General features: G+C 35.2%; 1 protein-coding gene across 1 annotated transcript in view; it reads right to left on the bottom strand.

Annotated features, from left to right (window-relative positions):
* LOC150110475 (NCK-interacting protein with SH3 domain) overlaps window positions 1-21,132 on the bottom strand; it is a 243,092-nt gene that overhangs the window by 33,754 nt on the left and 188,206 nt on the right. Inside the window, exons 7-8 of the mRNA XM_090394047.1 lie at window positions 17,769-17,907; window positions 14,528-14,608 (exon numbers count right to left, since the gene is read on the bottom strand). Coding sequence (XP_090250173.1) covers window positions 14,528-14,608; window positions 17,769-17,907 — 220 coding nt within the window. The remainder of the gene's footprint in view (window positions 1-14,527; window positions 14,609-17,768; window positions 17,908-21,132) is intronic.

Below are 21,132 nucleotides of genomic sequence, written 5' to 3'. Positions count from 1 at the left end.
TGCCTGGGGAAGGAGTGTCCCAGGTTCGATTCCCGTTGTAGACGTGAGGAATTTGAGGATCTTCCTCAGGCATAGCCAAGTTAGCCGGTCTTGGGCGCGGTCAATAGGGTTTTTTCCGCCAGTTTATGTGGCGTTTTTCATCCCGCAAACAGGCAAACCGGCTCCATGAACATACGCCTCTACAGTCAAAAATATATCCCCCCAGCGGCAGACCAGGCGACGGGTCGGTTGGGAGCAGTACTAACAAGAAGTCACATCTAAAGTAACACGCGGACCCTGCATGGGAAGCGGGAATAATGCGTAGCAGAAGAAGATTATTATTATTATTATTATTTGACACCTCCAGGGAGTCCAAAGACTCATCGACGGAGAGTGTGCCAACAGCATCGAACGATTGATCCCCTTCCAACTATTAACTGCGCTCAAACTTACTTAACTGAGCCATTAGTAGCAGAGGCTCTATCAATCGACCAACCTTTGCTGGCAATTGTGGAAGAGAGATATATAACATCAAAGTTGCAGGCTGACAGAGAACTATACAACAACCAAAGAAATCGAGTTAAAACCTTAGTGAAAGAAGAGAAAAGAAAATACTGAGAAGACTTCAGACATACTTTAGAACAAAATTTTAAAGTCACTAAAAAACTCTTCTATAATGTTTTAAGAAGAATGAGGTCAGAGAAAGAATGCCCCATAAAGGATGGAAAGTTACTCACAAATCCCGAAGACATCAGAAGGGTGGAAACAGTACTACCAGGAATTATTGGAAAATGCAGGACATGGAAAAAATAGAACCCTAAGAGCAAGACATGCAAGCAAACTAGAAGAATATCAAAGAGAGAAAATTCAGGAAAATGTTAGCAGCAATAAGTAAAATAAAACTGGTCAAATCAGCAGGCCATGACCAAATAACACCAGAAATGGTAAAGAATTTAGGAAAGAAAGCCATAAAATTTCTTTTACATCTATTCAAAGTTGTATAGAAAAAGAAAATTATTCCCAAAGACAAAGACTGGAAAGTAGCAATAATAATGATCTATACTTAAGAATGGGGATAACCATAAATGTGAAACCATAGAGGGATTTTGCTTTTAGGCACAGGAAAATTCTATGCCCGTATTTTAGAAGAGAGACTTAGGAACCAAATAGAGGATGCACTGGAAGAAATGCAATATGGCTTGTGAGAAATAGAAACCACACAGGATCTTATCTTCAGTCTTAGACAAATATCAGAGAAAACATTCGAATATGGAAAAGAACTACATGCATGTTTTATAGATTTTGAAAAGACCTTTGATCGAATTCCCAGACATTTAATATGGCAAACATTAAGAAAAACAAGGTACAAGATAACTTAATAGTGGTCATACAAAGCCTCTACAAAAGTACTAAAAATTATGTAAGAACCTGTAATAATAGATCAAAAGAATTTGAAACAAATGTAGGAGTGAGGCAAGACTGTATCCTCAGCCCTCTTCTTTTCATTATAAAAATTGAACAAAAAAGTTCCACCTAGGATACAGGAAACTGAAGGAAACCAGGATTTTGTACATGGCTTTTGTGGATAATGGATTCATGGAAAATTCATCGCAGGAAAAATTCACCAAGCGGAAAATTTATTGCAGGGCAAATTCATCAAGAGGAAATTTCATTGACAGGAAAATTCGCCAAGTGGAAAATTTTACGCTGGGAAAATTCATTGCAGAAAAAATTCATTGAAAGCATTATTTGCTAGAAAACTGAAATGATATTGCACTGATACCGATATATGAAAAGTAAATGCAGTGCAAGATAAATTTCACAAAATATAGTTTTTTATGTATATATGTGTTATTTGTTTGGATTTTAATTAGATTTCATAATAATTTTAATCTTATACAATGAAAGTAAAATATTATTGATCGGTGAGTTTACTACTTTCTGTTTCATCTTAAAAAGTTGTAACTATATTTTATTACTTAAATACTTGAGATTTTGCTGATGAAATATTAATATTTATAAAACTGGAATAGGTATAGGGAGAAAGGACATCACATTTAAGAATACTTATTCTGCAAACTGTTCAGATACCCATCCAGATGTGATACTTGTATATATATACAAGGGTGGTCTGAAAAGTTCTCGGCCTAACAATGAAAAAATAAATTTACGATTTCTAAATTATTTTTATTTTTCAACATAATCTTTCTTAAGACTAATACATTTATTCCAGTGATACTCCAGCACTATTATCCCGTCCCTGTAGTGGTTCTCAGTAAGATCTGCAAAATACCCCTCTACAGCTGCAATCACCTTTTGATTCGAAGAAAAACACTGATCGGCGAGGAAGATTTTTAGTTCTGGGAAGAGATAGTGGGCAGGTGCATTGTACTGATAAAAGATGATATTTTCTTCTGCAAACCGGGTTTTTCTCACGAATTTTTCGTCTAGTGTGGTTAAAAGATCGGAATAATATTCCCCAGTTATTGTTTTACCCTTTTCGAGATAATTAATAAACAAAATGCGTTTAGCATTCCAAAACACCGATGCCATGACCTTTCCTGCTGATGGAGTCAGTTGTTCAGTGCCAAAGAAGACACTGAACAACCGACTTCTCTCTACTGTTTTGACTGCTGTTTGGATTCTGGTGTGTTATGGTAAATCCAAGTCTCATCCATATTAATAAATCGACGCACAAAATCTGTTTTATTCTTGTTAAAACACTCCAAGCACTGCTGAGAGATTTTCATGTGAGTGCATTTTTGATCTGCTGTGAACAAGCGCAGCACCCATCTTGCACAAAGGTTTTTCATTTGCAATTCTTCATGCAAAATATATCCTATATGTTTTCTTTTGAAATGCCTATGACTTGCCGGTCATCCAATACCACTGTAGTTTCCTTATTTGTTTTGTTGATATTAATATTTATATACATATATGTAATATACTATATTTCTCATATTATTAACTTCCTTAAAAAACTCCTTCCAATGATAATTCTTGTCTTGTTTAACCCTCAACTATATCCCTTGTCCACTGCACATCTGTTGTAATCTTTCATGGCCTCTCCTACAATCTCAAATCGTGTGCAAAGTCTTCAAACAAGGAGAATTCTCCCTGATCTATAAATGATGCAATCAAGTCCTTTTCGGAATCAAGAAAATTTATTTGTTTAGCTGCGCCATCTTGATTCCTATACAAGAGAGAACTTCCTGTCAGGGATTTGACCTACAGATTATTACGATTCCAATAAATATCAACATTAAACAAGCCCTTAATTATTTCTAAACAGCAGTCGTAACTGTTTTCTGCGTTTTTTCTTATACGGGTTCGATATTTTTAGTAGGTGGTGCATTGGCTAGGAAGATCATACAGGTATTTTGGGTTAAGAAACAAAGAAATTTATTCATTCTAAAATACAATACATGTTAATCAAAACTAAGCTAAATGAAGGTCCCTAAAATTAATTATGCACAAATTAACAAATAAGATCTAGTTCACAATAGGTATCTCTCATTAGGTAATATCAACAAATCCAAACTGTCTCCTAAACCCGATTACTTAACACAAATATGTAGATGAATGTCTTACTTCTTCCTCAATTAATGCACATACAACACATCGAATTCAAATTAACCTTAAACTAATGACAATTCTTGTAACTCTACACTTTCATAACTACAAAGATCCTTGTTAGAGGAATAGGTACTGAAGTCCTAAAATCTGTTTTAACAAGTCCGATCCACAGGAAATTTTACACTGTAGTTCACTCTGGCCTAAGAATTACACAATACAATAAGAAATAAAGCTTTATGTTACCAACCAGACGAATTCATTAGGAAATACTTTTCATCGTGTCTTCTTGTAGGTTTTTTTCAGGTCATCACCCAATTCATCGAGCTGTTGTTCCTTGCCTTGACTTCTTGGTGATTACAATCATGGATCACTTCTTTACCTTATGTTCAAGAATCTGTCTGGCAGAGGGGTACGGCTGGAACTATACGAAGTTTCGGTGTATGCTGTTTGTCCCGTTGCATGGATGACTATGCTCAGACAAGTCTGCTATTTTGACCATATTACTGCCGCTGAACAACTCCCGCTCCTCTCCATCGCCTAGAAGCTATGACCCACCACACAGAAAACCGCAGGGGGAAGAAAACACCAGGAATGAAAAAGGTAAAAAGACTGCGAACTCGCATCGCTATGACTTTTATATGCTCCGTGTCTGTTCTCTTTAATACGTCACTGATTTGTAGATGCCACCTAATTCTCCTTGCACACTACACCTTTCCTCTCATTGTGTTTCTGCATGGGCAGCTTACATGTGCCTTGGGTTCATATAGCAACTGCCTGCGGTCATGTTTATAATCAAGATTACAATAGCTTACTCTAAACTCTAACCTTGTTCTTACAATGTCACCTCTACATTACCTTAATTCTTGTCAGTTATTTAAGGACCATATACAAAATATTTACTTAGAAAAATTACATGAATGGACTATTATTACTATGTATACAAAGATTTATATTATTATCTATTTACAAGTAATTCTTTTTAGGAGATTTCTTTGCACTTCAATTAAATCCTGAATGAAATACTCAAAGACAATTTAAGTGTTCATTCCAGATTTAACACCATATCATGCACTTGATCAATGATTTCTGGTGTTGTTACACTTTTTGGACGTCCTTCACCTGGATCACCTTCAAGGCTGGTATGGCCACATTTAAACTCAGCAGCCCATTTCTTAATTGTCGAAAACGAAGGAGAAGAGTGCCTAAAACTTTTATGAACTTCGAATGAATTTCTTTTGCCGTTAAACCTTCTTTTACAAAGAATTTTATAACCACATGCTAATCCATTTCATCCATTTCAAGGGATACAGACAACATTTTTTCTTCAGACAGCTGTATAAAACAAACTACTTGATAGAATAACTTGCAATTTCGCATTGATGCTTATGACAGATGTACCAACTTAGGAAAAAAATCGTGGTGATAGTGTTGCCATGTATGGTTGAGGCCGAGAATGTTTTAGACCACCCTCGCATAATCGAAATATTATTATTATTATTATTTGACACCTCCAGGTAGTCCAAGTACTCATCGAGGGAAGGCACCTGGTCTAGAACTCTGTCTTCAAGATTCAATCACCAACTGACTGCAACCACACAAATGCCATCTACTGCCGATTAGCACTCATATTTTCACAGATAATCACAAATATCCATGTCCAGTGCTGGTTTTAGACTGTTAGATGCCTGTGTGTGCTAGAGATAATTGGCCACCCTTGAGGGTAAGGCTACGCTAGTGTTTTTTTTCGAACATGTATAGCAGTGACTAGAACATATGCAAGAATGGTGATAGCCACGTTGACGGAAAAAATTTGTATAGAACATCACCATTCTTGTGCATATGTTCTATTCACTGATGTACATGTTCGAAAAAAAAACTAGTGTAGCCTTACCCTAACAATGCAGATCGCGAATAAATTTACAGCATAACCCAGAATATTACTATTAGTACGTTATTATGACAAAGGAAAATTCTTAAAATATTTTATATATTATAATGTAATAATGTAGGCTATTTATTTTAATTTTATAAAAATAGAAAAAAAGTACAATGAATGTATAAATTATATCAAACATGCAAAATGTACAACTTCCCAAACAGATATTTGAAACTTCCCAAATCATCAATAATATTTGATAATTCTAATTTTTCAGACAAACCCTTTTCTATTTCTAGCAATCCTAAATCACTAAATCTGTCTTGGGTTATTGATACTCTTAAATATGTTTTTATAAGTTTGAGTTTCGAAAAGCTCCTTTCACCTGATGCTACACTAACGGGTAGTGTGAGGAAAATTCTCAAAGCTATAAATAGATTTGGAAAATATGACATCAAGTTATTTTTTGCAATGTATGTCAAATTTTTTAATGGGTCAGTTTCTGTAATGTCACCGCTAAAAGTTCTGTACGTTATCAGCTCACTGAAGATCTCAAACGCCTCAATATCTTTAATATATTTACAATTTTTATTAATTTGAAGGGAAACATCTAAATCAACGCAAGATTTTTTAATTTTTTTCTTTGGTTATTTCTCTGAATTCACAAAGAAATTTAAATACATTATTATATTCATTCAGAATTTCAAATCTTTCCTTAACGGAATTTAATGCAGTATCAACAATTACTAGATAAAGAGTATTCTGAAAAATTCTTTTAAATTTTTTATTTCTTCATCAAGTTCATCTGGACTTTCATAATCTAAGTGGTGAACTTTAGTTCTGTTTCTTACAACTGGAAATTCGGATACTACGTTTACTTCTTTAGCTAAAACGTCTGCGTCTTTAATATAAGTATTAAATGCTTCATCGCATCTAGCTGCCCTTGAAAATTTAACGAGCTCACCCAAAACATTAAGAGATTCATTTATATTAGATTCAGGAGACTACAACATTTTGCTTACGACATCAATTTTTGACAGAATATCATTCCATATAATAATTGAGCAAATGAATTTGAAAGAAGCAATCTGATTGAATAAACACTGAACTGTATGTTTTGTTTTCATGTTTCTGGAATTATCAGCTAATATATCATTTAAACTTCATTTAGACATTTAGTTTTCCTATCCGACATATCTAAACATATAATAAAAAACATTAATAATAATGGTAATAATAATAATAAGCACAAATTATTTTTTCTCTTTTTGAATGAATAAATAAATGTTGTAATGACATAAAACTGACTTAAGTCTTTCTGTACAGATTCCGAAAAAAATTGATTATAGTTTAGATTTGATTATAGTGTCAGAGGGTGTTTCAGTTAAAGATGGAACTATTCTGCTTCTGGTTCGTGACAATGATCATTTGGTATACACTTGGGAAGTGGCTAAGTTCATGAATGTTCCATTCAGGAAAGGTTACATGCTGAACTATAAAAGCAGGAAATTATGGCCAACTGAGGAGTATATTGAGTTCAGCACAATGGTATCAGCTGCTGAATGGGAAGAATATCGACAGCACATGGGAAGCATTTAAAAAATACTTAAACGATGCAATATCAGATGCAATAGTAATCACCAAAGTGGGTAAGGGAAATCCACTGTGGTTCTCAACCAAACCGACTACACAGGCAAGCTTAATACTTTATTGTTAGATCAGGCTACCTACCTCCCTATTGAGTATAATCCCACCAGCTCCCAAATTAGAACACTCCAAAGGCTCCTTAAGAAGGTTACTTCTTGGCTTGTGGAAGTTACCAACAAACTAAAACCTTTTAACTCTAGACCGCCCCCCCCCTGAATATATGGACTTCCAAAAATACATAAACAAAATGTGCCATTACATCCCATAGCAGATGGCATTGATTCCCCCACATATAAATTAGCCAAACATTTAGCCAAAGCGCTCACACACTATACTGGCAATACACCATCACACATAAAAAACTCAGCTCACTTCAAAGCCAGTATAGAAAAACCTCTCACTCCAACATACTGACATAATGGTCAGTTTTGACATCTCCTCTCTATTCACAAATGTCCCACTCAAGGAAACCTTTGAGCTCATTCAAGCCAAATTTCCTCCTGATATCTCAGCCCTATTTCAGTTCACAATAAACTCAGGTTATTTTGTTTCGCAAGGAAAATTCTACAAACAGACAGAGGGGACAGCCATGGGTTCACCACTCTCCCCACCCCTGGCCAACTTCTTTATGGAGACTTTTGAAGAGAAAACCTTAAACTCAGCCCCACAAAAACCCACTGTTTGGCTTTGCTACATTGATGTGTTCGCTATTTGGCCACATGGCTCAGATACACTCCACTCCTTAACACACTTAAATAACCAATACCCCAACAAGTGCCTTTCCTAGACACTTTAATCATTCGCCAGCCTGATGGATCCTTGGCTTTCTCTGTTTACAGAAAACCTACCCATATAGGCAGATACATTCACCAACAATCCCCCCCCCCCCACACACACACAACAATATGGGGTTATAAAAACACTATATAACAGGGCAAAATTAATCTGTCCAGATGACAATGCCCTAACCACTGAACTAAACCACATCATTAACACTTTCTTAGCCAATGGCTACAACCCCCAAAAATCCAAAAAATATTAAAACCAGTTAACCACAACCCCCCCTCCCCCTTCATAAGATTACACTAAATCCGTCACCATTCCCTATATCCGGAGCACCTCTGAAAAGTTAACCAAAATCTTAAAAAAACATGACCTGACTTCTTGTTACAAACCATATAAGAAATTGGCATTCCTTATCTACTCCACCAAAGATCAGCCACTTCCCCTAGACCTACCTGGGGTATACCAGGTCCCTTGCAGCTGTAAACTGTCCTACTTTGGCTAAACAGGCAGGAGAGCAAATGTCAGGATTTCAGAACACAAAGACTATATCCGGTTTCACCAATACAGCCACTCTGGGCTTGCAGACCATGCTCTGGATACCTGCCACAGAAAACATTGGAAGAAAGCCACATTAATACACCACAGCAAATTTAAATATGAAAGATCGATCATGGAATCAGCCTCAGCTCTAAAAAACTTTCCAAACCTCAACAAATTTGGGTGCATGAGACTGACCCAAATTTGGGAAGCATGCATCTTGAGAACTTCAGCCCAACAGCCAAGACAACCCAATATAGCTTGATAGGGGACACCTTTAGGACTGTAGGAACAATAGTAGTTTTCTCTCTTCTGCTTCATTTGCTTTTTTGTAGTGCCTGCGTGCATGTGTCATAGTTGTATGTTCCCATGAAGATGGCAACGTGACATTGCTGAAATATAGGAGGTATTTATTAAAGTTTCTTTTAATTAATATTCCAGTATACATTGTAAATTCCTTAAAGAATTTAATAGTCATGATAGGTCAGTGGTTAAACACATCAATTTTTGCACCACCCTTGTACAATGGAACTATCATACATTCCTTTCATTCCTGTGTTATCATTCCTGAGCTGAGACTCAAGTTATACAAACATGTGCAAGGCCTAGGCAATTCAGCTGAACATTCCTTTAGCAAACAGGCTGATATTCCATCTGTCCCTATAGACAAATTCTTATCCAGGTTATGCAACAGCTCTTCAACCACATTTTCATGAAACTCTAACTCTTCATCCAATGTAGCAGTAGCACCGTGCACCATGTTACATACCTGGTTGATATATCTTAGCAAAGTGAGCACTCGTTAATTGAACAATCCCATTTGCTTCCAACACTAGAGTACCTGAATTCAATAAAGTTATTCTTTCACATTCATTCTTTCTTTCTTTTGCTTGCGGCATAACTATAAAATTATTTTAGATCGTCATTAGCCTGCATGACCAATTTCTTGGTCATGCAGGCTAATGACTAAATATTTCAATTTAGCTTTCTGCACAATACTCATTACTTTTCTGGCCTGAGCTTATATATTTCATAACTCCTCTCACTCTTATTCTCACAATATTCTTTCCACATCATCTTCTTCTTGTGGATCTCTTGTTAATAAGGTTGCACATTCATTTCACTCCCAACCTATTTATTATTCAAACACTAGAGATACATTCAGATGCTAACTCATTTAAGCACTTTTTCAAAGATTTCCATGCATTTCTGACATTTTTCCCATTCAATAACTGACGTCATAGGCCCAAAGAAAGTATTCTCCTAAGTTAATCATAATTTTCAGGTTTGTAGTTCAACATGTAACCTGTTCTAATCAGAGCACCAATACAATTAGATACTTCCCAAGAAAGCACAGCATGATCACTGTCACCAACTGGTGGTAAAATAGTCATATTCTTAACAGAGACCCACTGGTGGTAAAATAGTCATTCTCAACAGAGGACCCCCCCCCCCCCTCTGATGCTATGATCCAGTAGATCTTATCATTCACTACATTATGAAGACAGATTGAGAATTTGTAGATTGCAGACACTAGCACACAAGAGAAAGAGTGGTGATATGATTAACACTTACAAACTTCTGAAAGGGTCACACAGGATTTCAATTGATCTTCTTCTTCTTCTTTAGCTAGAACATCTAAAGTTCCTAGCTGCATGCACCAACTTCTTCTATTCCTTTCTGTCTTGGACATTTTCATTCCAGTTCTGGATTCTCATCTCATCTAAGTCTTTTTTTGGATATTATTCTCCCAATGCATCAGTGATCTACCTCTGGGTTGCTTTCCATCATTCTTCATCTTAAATGCTTGTTTAGCCATTCTCTCCTTACCCATTCTTTCCACATGTCCAAGCCATCTCAATCTGATTGCTCAAATCTCATCAAATAGAAGTGGGGATCTATGGAGTTCATATAGTTCTTGATTATGTCTTCTCCATTCACCTGTTATCTCTTACAGGTCCAGAGACTTTTCTGAGGATTTTATTTTCAAAGATCTGCAACGCTTTTGCATCTTGGTCTGTTATGCTCCAGATTTCTGCTCTATACAAAATAATAGATCTAAGTCTAATGATTGTCTTGTATATTTCTATTTTAACTCTGCTTGATAGAATTTTGGAAGATAATAAATGATGTAGTGAATGAAAGGATCTATTGGAGGCATGTATTTTAGCTTTTATTTCTGTACTAATTTTATTATCTTGAGTAATTAATATTCTGTGATATTTGAAGAAGGCAGCACTTTTAAATTTCAAGTTATCAATGGTAAAATGATCATTTTCCTCTTGATTGTGTTTTCTGCATACATTTAAATATTCAGTTTAATCTGGTTGATTTGCAATCCTAGTTTTCAGCAGCAGTTTTGAGTTTTCTAAATGTTGTTCTAATGTCTTCAGCATTTTCTCCAACAATGCACATATCATCTGCATATCCTAATATCACTGTTCTGTTCATGTTACCTTTTACAAATTCTCGAAAGCATTTTTCTAAGACTAAATTAAATAAAAAGGATGGGCGAAAGGGCATCTCCTTGTTTAAATCCTGTCATAGTATCAAAAGGTTCAGATGAAATTCCATTAGCTAATACCATGCTTCAGCTGTCAGTGCTGCAAATTTTTATTAAATGTATTATCTTATTATGTATTCCTAGTTCATCTAATATTCCCCAAAGTCCTTCTCTGTGAATACTATGATATGCTATTCTAAAGTCTATGAATAAAATATAGACAAGCAGATTGTATTCCCAATTTTTTCTCTAGTATCTGTATAAGTGTAAATATTTAGTTAACTGTTGTCAAAATATTCACCAATATTTTCTTCAACATAATGTAAGATTCTTTTTAGTATAATATTAGATAAAATTTTGTAGCCTGCTGACAGTAGTGATATTCCCCAGTAATTTTCACATTCATATTTGTTTCCCTTTTTATAAACTGGAATGATTAGCGATTCTTTCCATTCTGCAAGTATCTCTTCTTTTTCCCATATTAAATTTACTAGCTTATGTATATGAGTGGTTAATTCATTACCCCTTTATTTAATGAATTCAGCTACTATTCCATCAGTATCTGGTACCGTGTTATTTTTTAGCAACTTCAGCTATAGAGGTTTTTAATAAATTTAGTTTAATCCTTTACCCAGGTGTATGCAAACAAAGTTTGTGCCTGAAGTATCCTCAGGACTGAGGCAACTCGTAGTAAAGGTGAACCAAGCTCTCATCATTCCTTGTCTCAGTATCTCCCATAATGCAAAGCACATCTCCTTGCAGACATGTATAATGCTATGCATTAAGGGAAGGGCCCACTACCCAAACTGGTTTCAACCTTTATTGAGGTTTCATCAGTGGGAGCCAGACCTGGAAGTGGTGATACTAAGGCAGAAGCAATGGAGAGGTCATATTTATTTATATGAGTTGCCAAAAGGTGTACCACCTTATTATTAATTTATTCTGATTTAGAGAAAGATGTTGGAAGTTTATTTTCCACTTGGTTAGACTATAATAAATTTAGTTTAATCCTTTATCCAAGTGTATGCAAACAAAGTTTGCACCTAAAGTATCTTCAGGACTGAATGTCTGCAAGGAGATGTACATGTTCGCAAGGAGATGTGCTTTGCATTATGGGAGATACTGAGACAAGAAGTGATGAGAGCTTGGTCAACCTTTACTACGAGTTGCCTCAGTCCTGATGATACTTCAGGCGCAAACTTTGTTTGCATATACTTGGGTAAAGGATTAAACTAAATTTATTATAGTCTAACCAAGTGGAAAATAAACTTCCGCTATCAGCTATAGAGAGGGTTAATTATTTTTGGGTAACAAGTATGATAAGTATTCTGTTTGAAAGACAGAGTAGGTTCATCACAATTTAGGAGTTTGGTAAAGTACTCTCTCTACCTGTTTGCTATTTCATCTCTAGTGGCTAGTATTTGTCCACTGCTATTGTTGATTATTGTTGTTTTCATATGTGAGTCTTGTTTTTGGTTTTTAGTTTTATGGAAAAATTTTCTGGGATTATTTACTGTAAAGTATTTCTGGATTTCTTCAATCTGTTCACAAAAAAAAAAAAATTATTTTCTGTTGTCTTATTTTACTGGTATCCTTGCTGCTCTCTATATTTCAGAGTGGAATGAATATCAGCTGGGTTATTAAGCCTAGTGTTTCTATCTTATTTCTTTTCCTTTACTGCCCATTCACATTCTTCATTGAACTATTTTTTATATGGCATTTACTTTGAATTCCAATTGAGATTTCTGTTGCTACTTTTATGCTATTCTTGATATGATTCCAGATGTTTTCAATATTTTCATTCTCCTCCAGTTGTATATTTTTCAATTTCTGTTTTAATTCACACTCACATTTTCTTCTCTCTTCTGTTATATCTAATTTGTTAATATTGTATCTCAGATGATTTGCATGTGCTGAAAAATATTCACTGTTTATTTTAATCTTAAGTATGGCACTAATTAGAAAATGGTCAATATCACACTTAGCTCATCCAAAGCTCCAGATATTCTGGAATGCAATTCCTATGTCTTTTACTGATTATGATATGGTCTATTTGATTGAATGTATGACTATCAGGAGATTTTCATGTGTGTTTATGTATATTCTTCCTCATAAACATAGTGCTCCTTATTTTTAAATTTCTGGATGTGCTAAATTAATTAATCTTTCTTCATTAATATGTCTCTTCATGAAGGCTTTGGTTTCCAATATTTTTTTTTTTTTTTTTTTTTAATAAATTTATTTTTTTCCAATTTTTGCATTGAATCACCTAATAAAATGATTACATCCTACTGGGGAATTTTTTCTAGGATTAATTCCAGTTTTTCATAGAATTCATCTTTTATCAACTTTTCTGCAGCTTCTGTAGGTGCGCGTGCATTAATAAAGGTTATTTGATCAGTGATGACCACATTTTTTCCCCTAATGTGAAACCTGTTCCAAATTCACGTTTATCACAGTTTATTTACTTTATTTCCACAATAAAGTAGCAAAAGGTTCTCTTTCTTCAAATTTTCTTCTCCTGTCCATCGTGCCTCTTGTATTTCTGCTATATCCATTTTATATATATTTAGTTCATGTATGATTTCTTGAAATGATCCAACTCTGTACAAGTGTCCATGAACATTCCATGAACCTATTTGTAAACCATTATTCCAAGGCCTGGGTTGATATCCATTTAAGTCCATCCAGTGAAGATTACTTGGTATATGTTTCACAACTAGTTGATTTTTACAAGATAGTGTTGTCATCCCCCCCCCCATGCTCAACCCCAAACCTGGAGGACCAGGGTGACGCTCTTCGTCTGATCCCTAACCTGTGACCTGTCCAGCTTGAGAGGTCCTGTTGGGAGCTATACTAGCAGTAGCAATGCTACTGCCAGTATAGCTCACAAGATCATTGGAATGTGCAAGGCCCCCCCCCACGACAAGGTGGAGATACCATTGGGGGGGGGGATTTCAACTGATGGAATTTTTTTATTTTACAGAGTGCGGAGAAAGGACAAGAGGACACCTTGGAAGCTGAGAATGAATACTGCTAAGAAGGGGGTGAGATCTAAATTTTTCTCTCATAGAGTGGTGCATGATCGGACATTGGATGGTCCATGTGTGAAAGCAGTGTGAATGAATTCAAGAACTAGTTATAATATCTGGTGCGTATAATATGTGGCCTCCCTCGCTGTGTCCCTGACTCCCTGGAGGTCTCTCTTAATAATAATATACAATTTTCTGGTAATCATCTTTTATTTTTGGAGGAATGTATCCATTAATACATTACTATTTAAGATGTATTCTAATTTTATCTGGAGTAAATCTGGTATTACTGAAACATTTAATAGAGTCTGGATTCACCACTCTCTCTTCCTAACTTCTTTATGAAGTCATTTAAGAATGAAGCAACAGCAGCAAAAAATGGTTGTGATACATACACAGAGTTATACTTAATGAGACAGAACCACATTTATGTAAGAATGAAAAAATATTACTCTAATAAATTTAATTATGGAGATTTTTAGTATTTGCAATTTGTTGGTTCCTATTATACAAAAATTATAAAGATTATGTCATAAGACATTTACTTTTAATTAAAGAAAAATAGTAACTAACAATATAAATTGTAATTACCATAAATTCCATTAGGTGGTTTCTGCCCAGTACAAAATATCACAGTAAGTACACAGGAAGAGTACTTGAGCTTTGCAACATCTGAAAAAGTGTAATAGTGAACTTTTATCATTCTTAAGTGATTTACATCAATATTTACAACTATATATTTAGTAAAACATCAGGTGATACTCTGCTTATGCAATGGAAAGAATATGAAACAGAAAAATGACTGTAGGAGAAGAAATCTGTGTCAAGTTGTGATCAAACTGTTTGAGAGAGAGAGATAAGAAACATTTGTAGTATAACTGGAAAGGCTATTAGTGAAAGACAAAAAGATTGAGATATTGATTTTTTTAAAGGGATACTGAATTAAATGAGATGATGACAGATGTATGAATTGGAAGATTACTATTCTTAGATTATCCATTTAAATTTGATGGAAATAAACATATAAGAAACAAGGACCTTCAACGTGATTTCGATCAATAAAGACATATCATTATATAATATGTTAACTTATACAGTGCCTTGTTTTAACTTAAGTGTTTGAAATTTCAGGATATAATTTCAGCAGGATTTGATAATCAATTTACATCTGGTTTTGCTATCACCCATTTCTGAAACAGAATATTTAGTATATTTTCAAATTTCAAAAAAGCCTGTGAGATGATAATTCATCATCCTAGTCTCAACAAGAATGATGACTTAACAGTTTGAATAGTCTTCAAGGCACGCACGCACACACTACAGATTACAAAGAGGTGACATCATGATTTAGTTGTATAAGTTGGTGAGAAGAGCCTATCAGATGGATACAGGGGAATCATTGCATAGATAATGAGAGGCCATCTGGAAAGTATACAAGGACCATGTAAGTGGGGAAGTGAAATGGAAATTTTTGCAAGTGGTAAATGAGGGATGGTGAATGTCTTCAAGGCAAGTATGATAGTTATGTGGTCTGGGAGTACTCAACCTTCCACAACAAGTCTTCAAACTGCATGGATGCTTAGAATACTAATACTAATTTCAAAATGTTACATAAATTAAAATTATATCTCTGAAATCTTCATAGTGAGCTAAATATGTGCAGCCTGTACCATTAAACTCAAAAATAACCAGAAAACTTCAGCAGGCAGCAAACTTTATAATTGGTCACTCTGGTTACAAAGAGGAAAGTGGCACAAGTGATGCATAGCTAGCCTGCATAGGCAGAAAGGAGAAAGGTGAGTAATAACAGCTGGTGTAAACAAGTCAGCTCCCTTACTCAATAGAAACATAACGATGGACATTAGATCTCTGTCCAATTAGGAAGCTGATTTTTCACATCAGCTATGCCAATCCTGTCCTTAGGCTGTTATGCAGACTAACTGTTCATAATTGCCTCTCTTGACTTGAATATATGACTTCTGCAATTGATTTAGTTCTTAGTACCTTCATGGGTATAACTCCCACTAATGAGATTTGAAGTAAAGGTCTAGAACAAACGGATGAAGTTAAGTGAATGAGATGTCTATATATATATAAAAAGCCTAGTCATGAAAATTCTTCATGTGCAAGAATTTGTTTGCTCACACTTAGATAGAGAATAAAAACAAGAATATAATTTCTAATTCCTATGGTCCTACCATAGTTCTTAGTGTGTGTGTGTGTGTGTGTGTGTGTGTGTTAAGGGACAGCAGCATCAAGTGAGATACCAAATTCTCTATCAACTCTGAGAGAGAGAGACAAAGAAATGAACTGTCCTTAGAGGACAGTTCATTTTTTAGCCTTCTATAACAGAAAATTATGGAATGCTATACTGACAAATTAACTTGCAGTTTACTTCCACAGATATTAGTGATATCATACATTCATAAGTAGAAGCTTATAAATATATGACTTGTTAAGACTAATATCAAAGTTAAGACTATTCCCCTCCAACTGCTTTTGCTTGACTTTTTGGTTCAGTTGTATCTCCACTCTGATACTGATGTAGTATTGGAGTGGAGCTCTATTGAGTAATTCTAATGGACTTCTGGCATGAGCTTTGGGCAGTGGTCTCCTCTGTAAGCATTTCCTGAAAAACAGTCATGGGAAGACTTTGTGGAGATAAATCATAAGTAAAATCAGTAAAATCAGAGTGCCTCAGGGATCTGTTTTAGGGCCATTACTGTTTAACTTGTATATTAATGATATTGGTGAAGATTTGGATGGAGATATTCAGTTGTTTGCAGATGATGCAAAGTTGGGACGAGCCATGAAGAGTAGTGAAGATGTTTTGGCCTTACAAGAAGACTTGAATAAATTGAGTGATTGGGCACGGAAATGGGGATGTGAGTTCAATGGTGCAAAATATAAGGTTTTAAAATTTGGAAAACAAAGATGGGATGCAGAATTTATGCTTGGTGAGGATATATTGTTGGAGGTGGAGGAAATAAGAGATCTGGGGGTGATAGTGGATAAGGATCTAAAATTTAGGGGACACATAACCAAAATTGTGAAGAAACACAAAGGCTTCTGGGAATGATGCAGAGGCACAATAGTCCACATATGGACTATTAACTGTCTGGAAACTGGAACATGCTCTTATCAGGTAATGATGAGCAAATCATTCATTTTTTTGAGAAACCAGTGTTTTCTGGATTTATTTGAAATTACTCCTTTCTGTATGTGATCTTGAGGCTTAAAGCATATTTCTTCTTTTAGACACAAGGCTGAAGCTATGTGATTAGTACACATATCCTACTGAAGTTCAAAGTTAATGAGTGAATTACTATACTTCATTTCTGCTGCTATAAATGCTTGATATCAGCTATATCATAGTGGAGTCAGAAAGCCATTTTCAAGATCATCTGAAGTCCATCCATAATATCACATAATATCACTTCCACACACTGTAAACAGTATGTGGAAGTGATTATGTGGATATTCTGAAGTTATGAGATAACTTCAGAAACAAGTACAATGTGACTAATTCACTTGATTCCGACCATCACAAACTCATGAACTGCAAAAGGATAGTTTGCTATAGGGAATTTCTTTTAGAATGGCAATGATGCCATGGTTGGGATTTTTCAATTGTGTTTTAATAGGTGAGTTCATGCTGATACTGTAAGGCTTTTGGTTGGGAATTTCAGTAGTTTGTTAAGTGAGAATTGATTATATGATTAAATTATCTTCTGTCAATGACTGATTGAGTGACAGATACATTTAAGCACCCTACAAGAGCCCATAAGCTTGTATCACTTTTTTATTCTATTAAATTATTATAATAACATACCATCACTGGAACTCTGCATGTCTCTGGCCAGCTCCATTGGCAAAATAGAAGTGAGTAAATGGCTAATTACATCCAAATCTAATTCACATAATGCCATAAACACTTGTAACATTGACAATCTTAAAGATCTTCTTGGTTCCTATAAAAATAATAGTATTATTTAATTTCTAATATCTCTAAAGAAGTCTATACAGAAATGCATAAAGCAAGTAAAAATAAAATGTGCAGTTGCATGATTAAATATCTGACCAAACAAAGATGGAGGGGAGGGGGACAAAAACTGCATGAGAGGAGGAATGTGAAACAATCAAATATACACAAACTAATCTAGGCACTTGAGAGTCATATTCAACGAAGATAAATGATAATGACCTAAGAAATAAAACCAAGGGCTTGATGCTAAATGTGACTAATATGCTCCTTGCAGCAATTTCTTTTTATTATTAACTCTGAGTTGAAGGGAAGTTAAGGCACTGTTACACTTTCCCCCTTCAGTAATCCCCTATTCCAGCATTATGGCAAATAATGATGGGGTGTGAATGTGAGGTAATGTATGGAGAGTGGTGAATGTGTGGAATGAGTTGCCAAGAGGTGGTTGTGAGTACTTCATCTGTGAATGAGTTTAAGGAGAAGTATAACAGGTATTGTGTAAATAATAGTGTGTCAATCAGTGGCACTGCATGCCTATTTAAGTTGGATGTGCTATCGTGTGGTTTATGCCTGTACTACAAAATTCACGTCAATTTGACCATATGATTGCATTGTTATTGATGTATGAAAGTTTTAAGAGTGGATAGCACATCAGCATTTATCTTAATTGATCCAATGTAATTAATTTTAGAATATCTTTGTATATTTTAATTTATCAATTAATAAAATTTTACTATGGAAAGCATAAAGGTCAAACGAGCAATAACTATGCTTCACATGCACACCATTTATGTGAGAAGCACAAAGGGTTTTACACTTCGTGTGAGATGTGATGTTTAAATACAGCATATAATGCATCACTTGGGAAATTATTATTTTTTGGAATGAGCCAAAGAAAGGCTGAAATAACTCACTTTACTCACTTATTAATGCACAAGTTCCAACCTCCTTCGACTATAATCAATCATACAATCTGCAAAAGGTCTGGCAGAAAATGGGACATTTGGTAGATCGCTAACATTGTTTCTCTTTGTAAATGTGGACAAAAAAGGTTATAAATTATTTCTACAAAATTACTTGTCTGTATCAGTGTCCTAAACATGCCAGTTCACAATTCACGCAAGTAAAACAGATGAAACTCAGAAAACAAAAACAGCTACTCGTGAAAAATTACAACATTCAATTGAATTGGTTGACACAATCATCACAGCCACTGATTTTTATGTGCTATTGTCTCAGCATTCACTCTGCCTCACCTTTTGGGCAGTTTAAAACCACTGGAACACTAAGAATTTGACCTGCTGCGCCATGTTCAAAGGTGTCCATATTCACACCCATACTATTAATGCAAATGTAATGCAATGTTTACATGTCGAAAAGTGTCCCCTTCATGAAGCATTAGTACATTGTTTTAATTTTAGGCATCACGCGAAGCTAGGAAACCATTAGGGAAGTCTTTAATGAGAATAAATGCAAAAATATAATATCGGTAGTATTACTATTCCATGGATGTGCACCACACACCTAGCACACCCTGAATATTCGCCCCTAGTGTCAATGTAGGGTCTCCCACGATGAGTCTTCTGACCCCATGGGGACACAGTTATAATAATAATAATGTTCATTCAAACAGAATGCCACAAGAAGTATTCTGTTTGATAGAAAGGGGAAAGCAAATTTTTCCTAAAGGGAAAAATTAGCTTCATAAACAACTTGAAGTTTCATTAAAACATAAAAGTTAATGTTCATATGGAGAATAAATGCTAAATACATCTTAAATCTTAAATACTGACTACAGCAATAAAATTACAGAATATTAAAAGGTAAACTTAGCCTGAGCTTCCATACCTCAGCTGGTACGGATGAGCCCTTTGGTTGGAAGACCAAAGTTTGAATCCAGTCTATGATGTGAGGAACCTTTATCAGGTCTTTTTTTAATCAAGTGGTGAATTAGCTGGTCTCATACAAAGGTACAGGACTTTTTCTCCAAGAAACTCAGGTTTTTTGTCTTACAGAATAGGTGAACAAGTCCCATGAACACACAAATCTACAGCCAGAAATGCTTACCCTTATGAGATGCAGCAGAGGAGAGATGTGCTGGCTGCATTAATTCCTCGTGACCCCTAATCAGGAGACCAGCCATCGTAAGAGATGGTTAAGTTGAGGAAGAAGAAAAAAAAAACTTAGCCTGCAAGTCAATAAATAAAGCCCAACAATTTCCATAAAAAAAAAAAATTGAAATGTACTGGTTACACTGTTACAAACTATGGGTAGATTATTTTACCCCCCCCCCCCCACCAAACACAAACTTAAGCTATATTGGACTAAATTCCACAAATCTGGAGTCCCATTCCATCCAATCAGCTGATCTACTTATAGTACTAGATAAGACCTGGTATCCAAACTAAGTAAACATATGCACAAGGCACTATCTTATAAGTTAGATAAAAAAAAAAGAATGCTTAATAAACTTTGTTATGACATCCTATTCAACACCTCCTCCTACCTACCACCAATATTTCTGAGTTAAATAAGCTTCCTCATACAATTATTTAACTGAGGCAAACCAGCTCTACAAACAAAGCAAAAAACATACCAATGAGCTCATCACAGCACAGAATTCTTTGAAATTGACTCTTAATTCAGAATCAGTCTCCAACCAAGTCATTTGCCTCAAAACCCAAAGTCCAACTGAAGTAAAGACACAATGTTTTTGCCAACTGTCTCCCCTACCTTTGACTTTCATCCTCAACAATATTATTATTTTTACAGGCCACTCCTAATTAGCCTCATCGAGGGAGGCGCTAAACATCATGCCAAGCACTTTCCAACTTTTGCACAGTATCTATTATACTTTGTATCGAACTCATTCAGTCATGGCACCCACAACAGACTCCAGCAACCTATTCCATTCATTCATTAATCCTCTCCCAGCAAAAAAATCTAGTTCTAACACACTCAGTTTCCAAGGATGACCCCTAGTTCTCCTGCCACCTCTGTTCTGAAAAATTTCCTCTGTATTAATCTTGTAAAAATCATTCAGTAATTAGTATATCTCAATCATATCATATCATCCCTTCTCCACCTGTCAAACTGTTTTCATAAGGTTCATTCCATAGACCTGCTACCATTTTGGTTACTTGCCTCTAGATCCTTTCCACCTCTTCCTTACTGCCAAGAAACCCATGTGACCAGATCTGTGTGCAGTAGTCAA

Source organism: Typopeltis vanoorti, chromosome 1 (genome assembly GCF_054136105.1).
Source record: "Typopeltis vanoorti isolate ZY-2024b chromosome 1, IOZ_Tvanoo_1.0, whole genome shotgun sequence".
In the NCBI taxonomy this organism is placed as follows: domain Eukaryota; kingdom Metazoa; phylum Arthropoda; class Arachnida; order Uropygi; family Thelyphonidae; genus Typopeltis; species Typopeltis vanoorti.
Note: the sequence above shows the minus strand (reverse complement) of the source record. Positions and strands in the feature narration are given on the sequence as shown.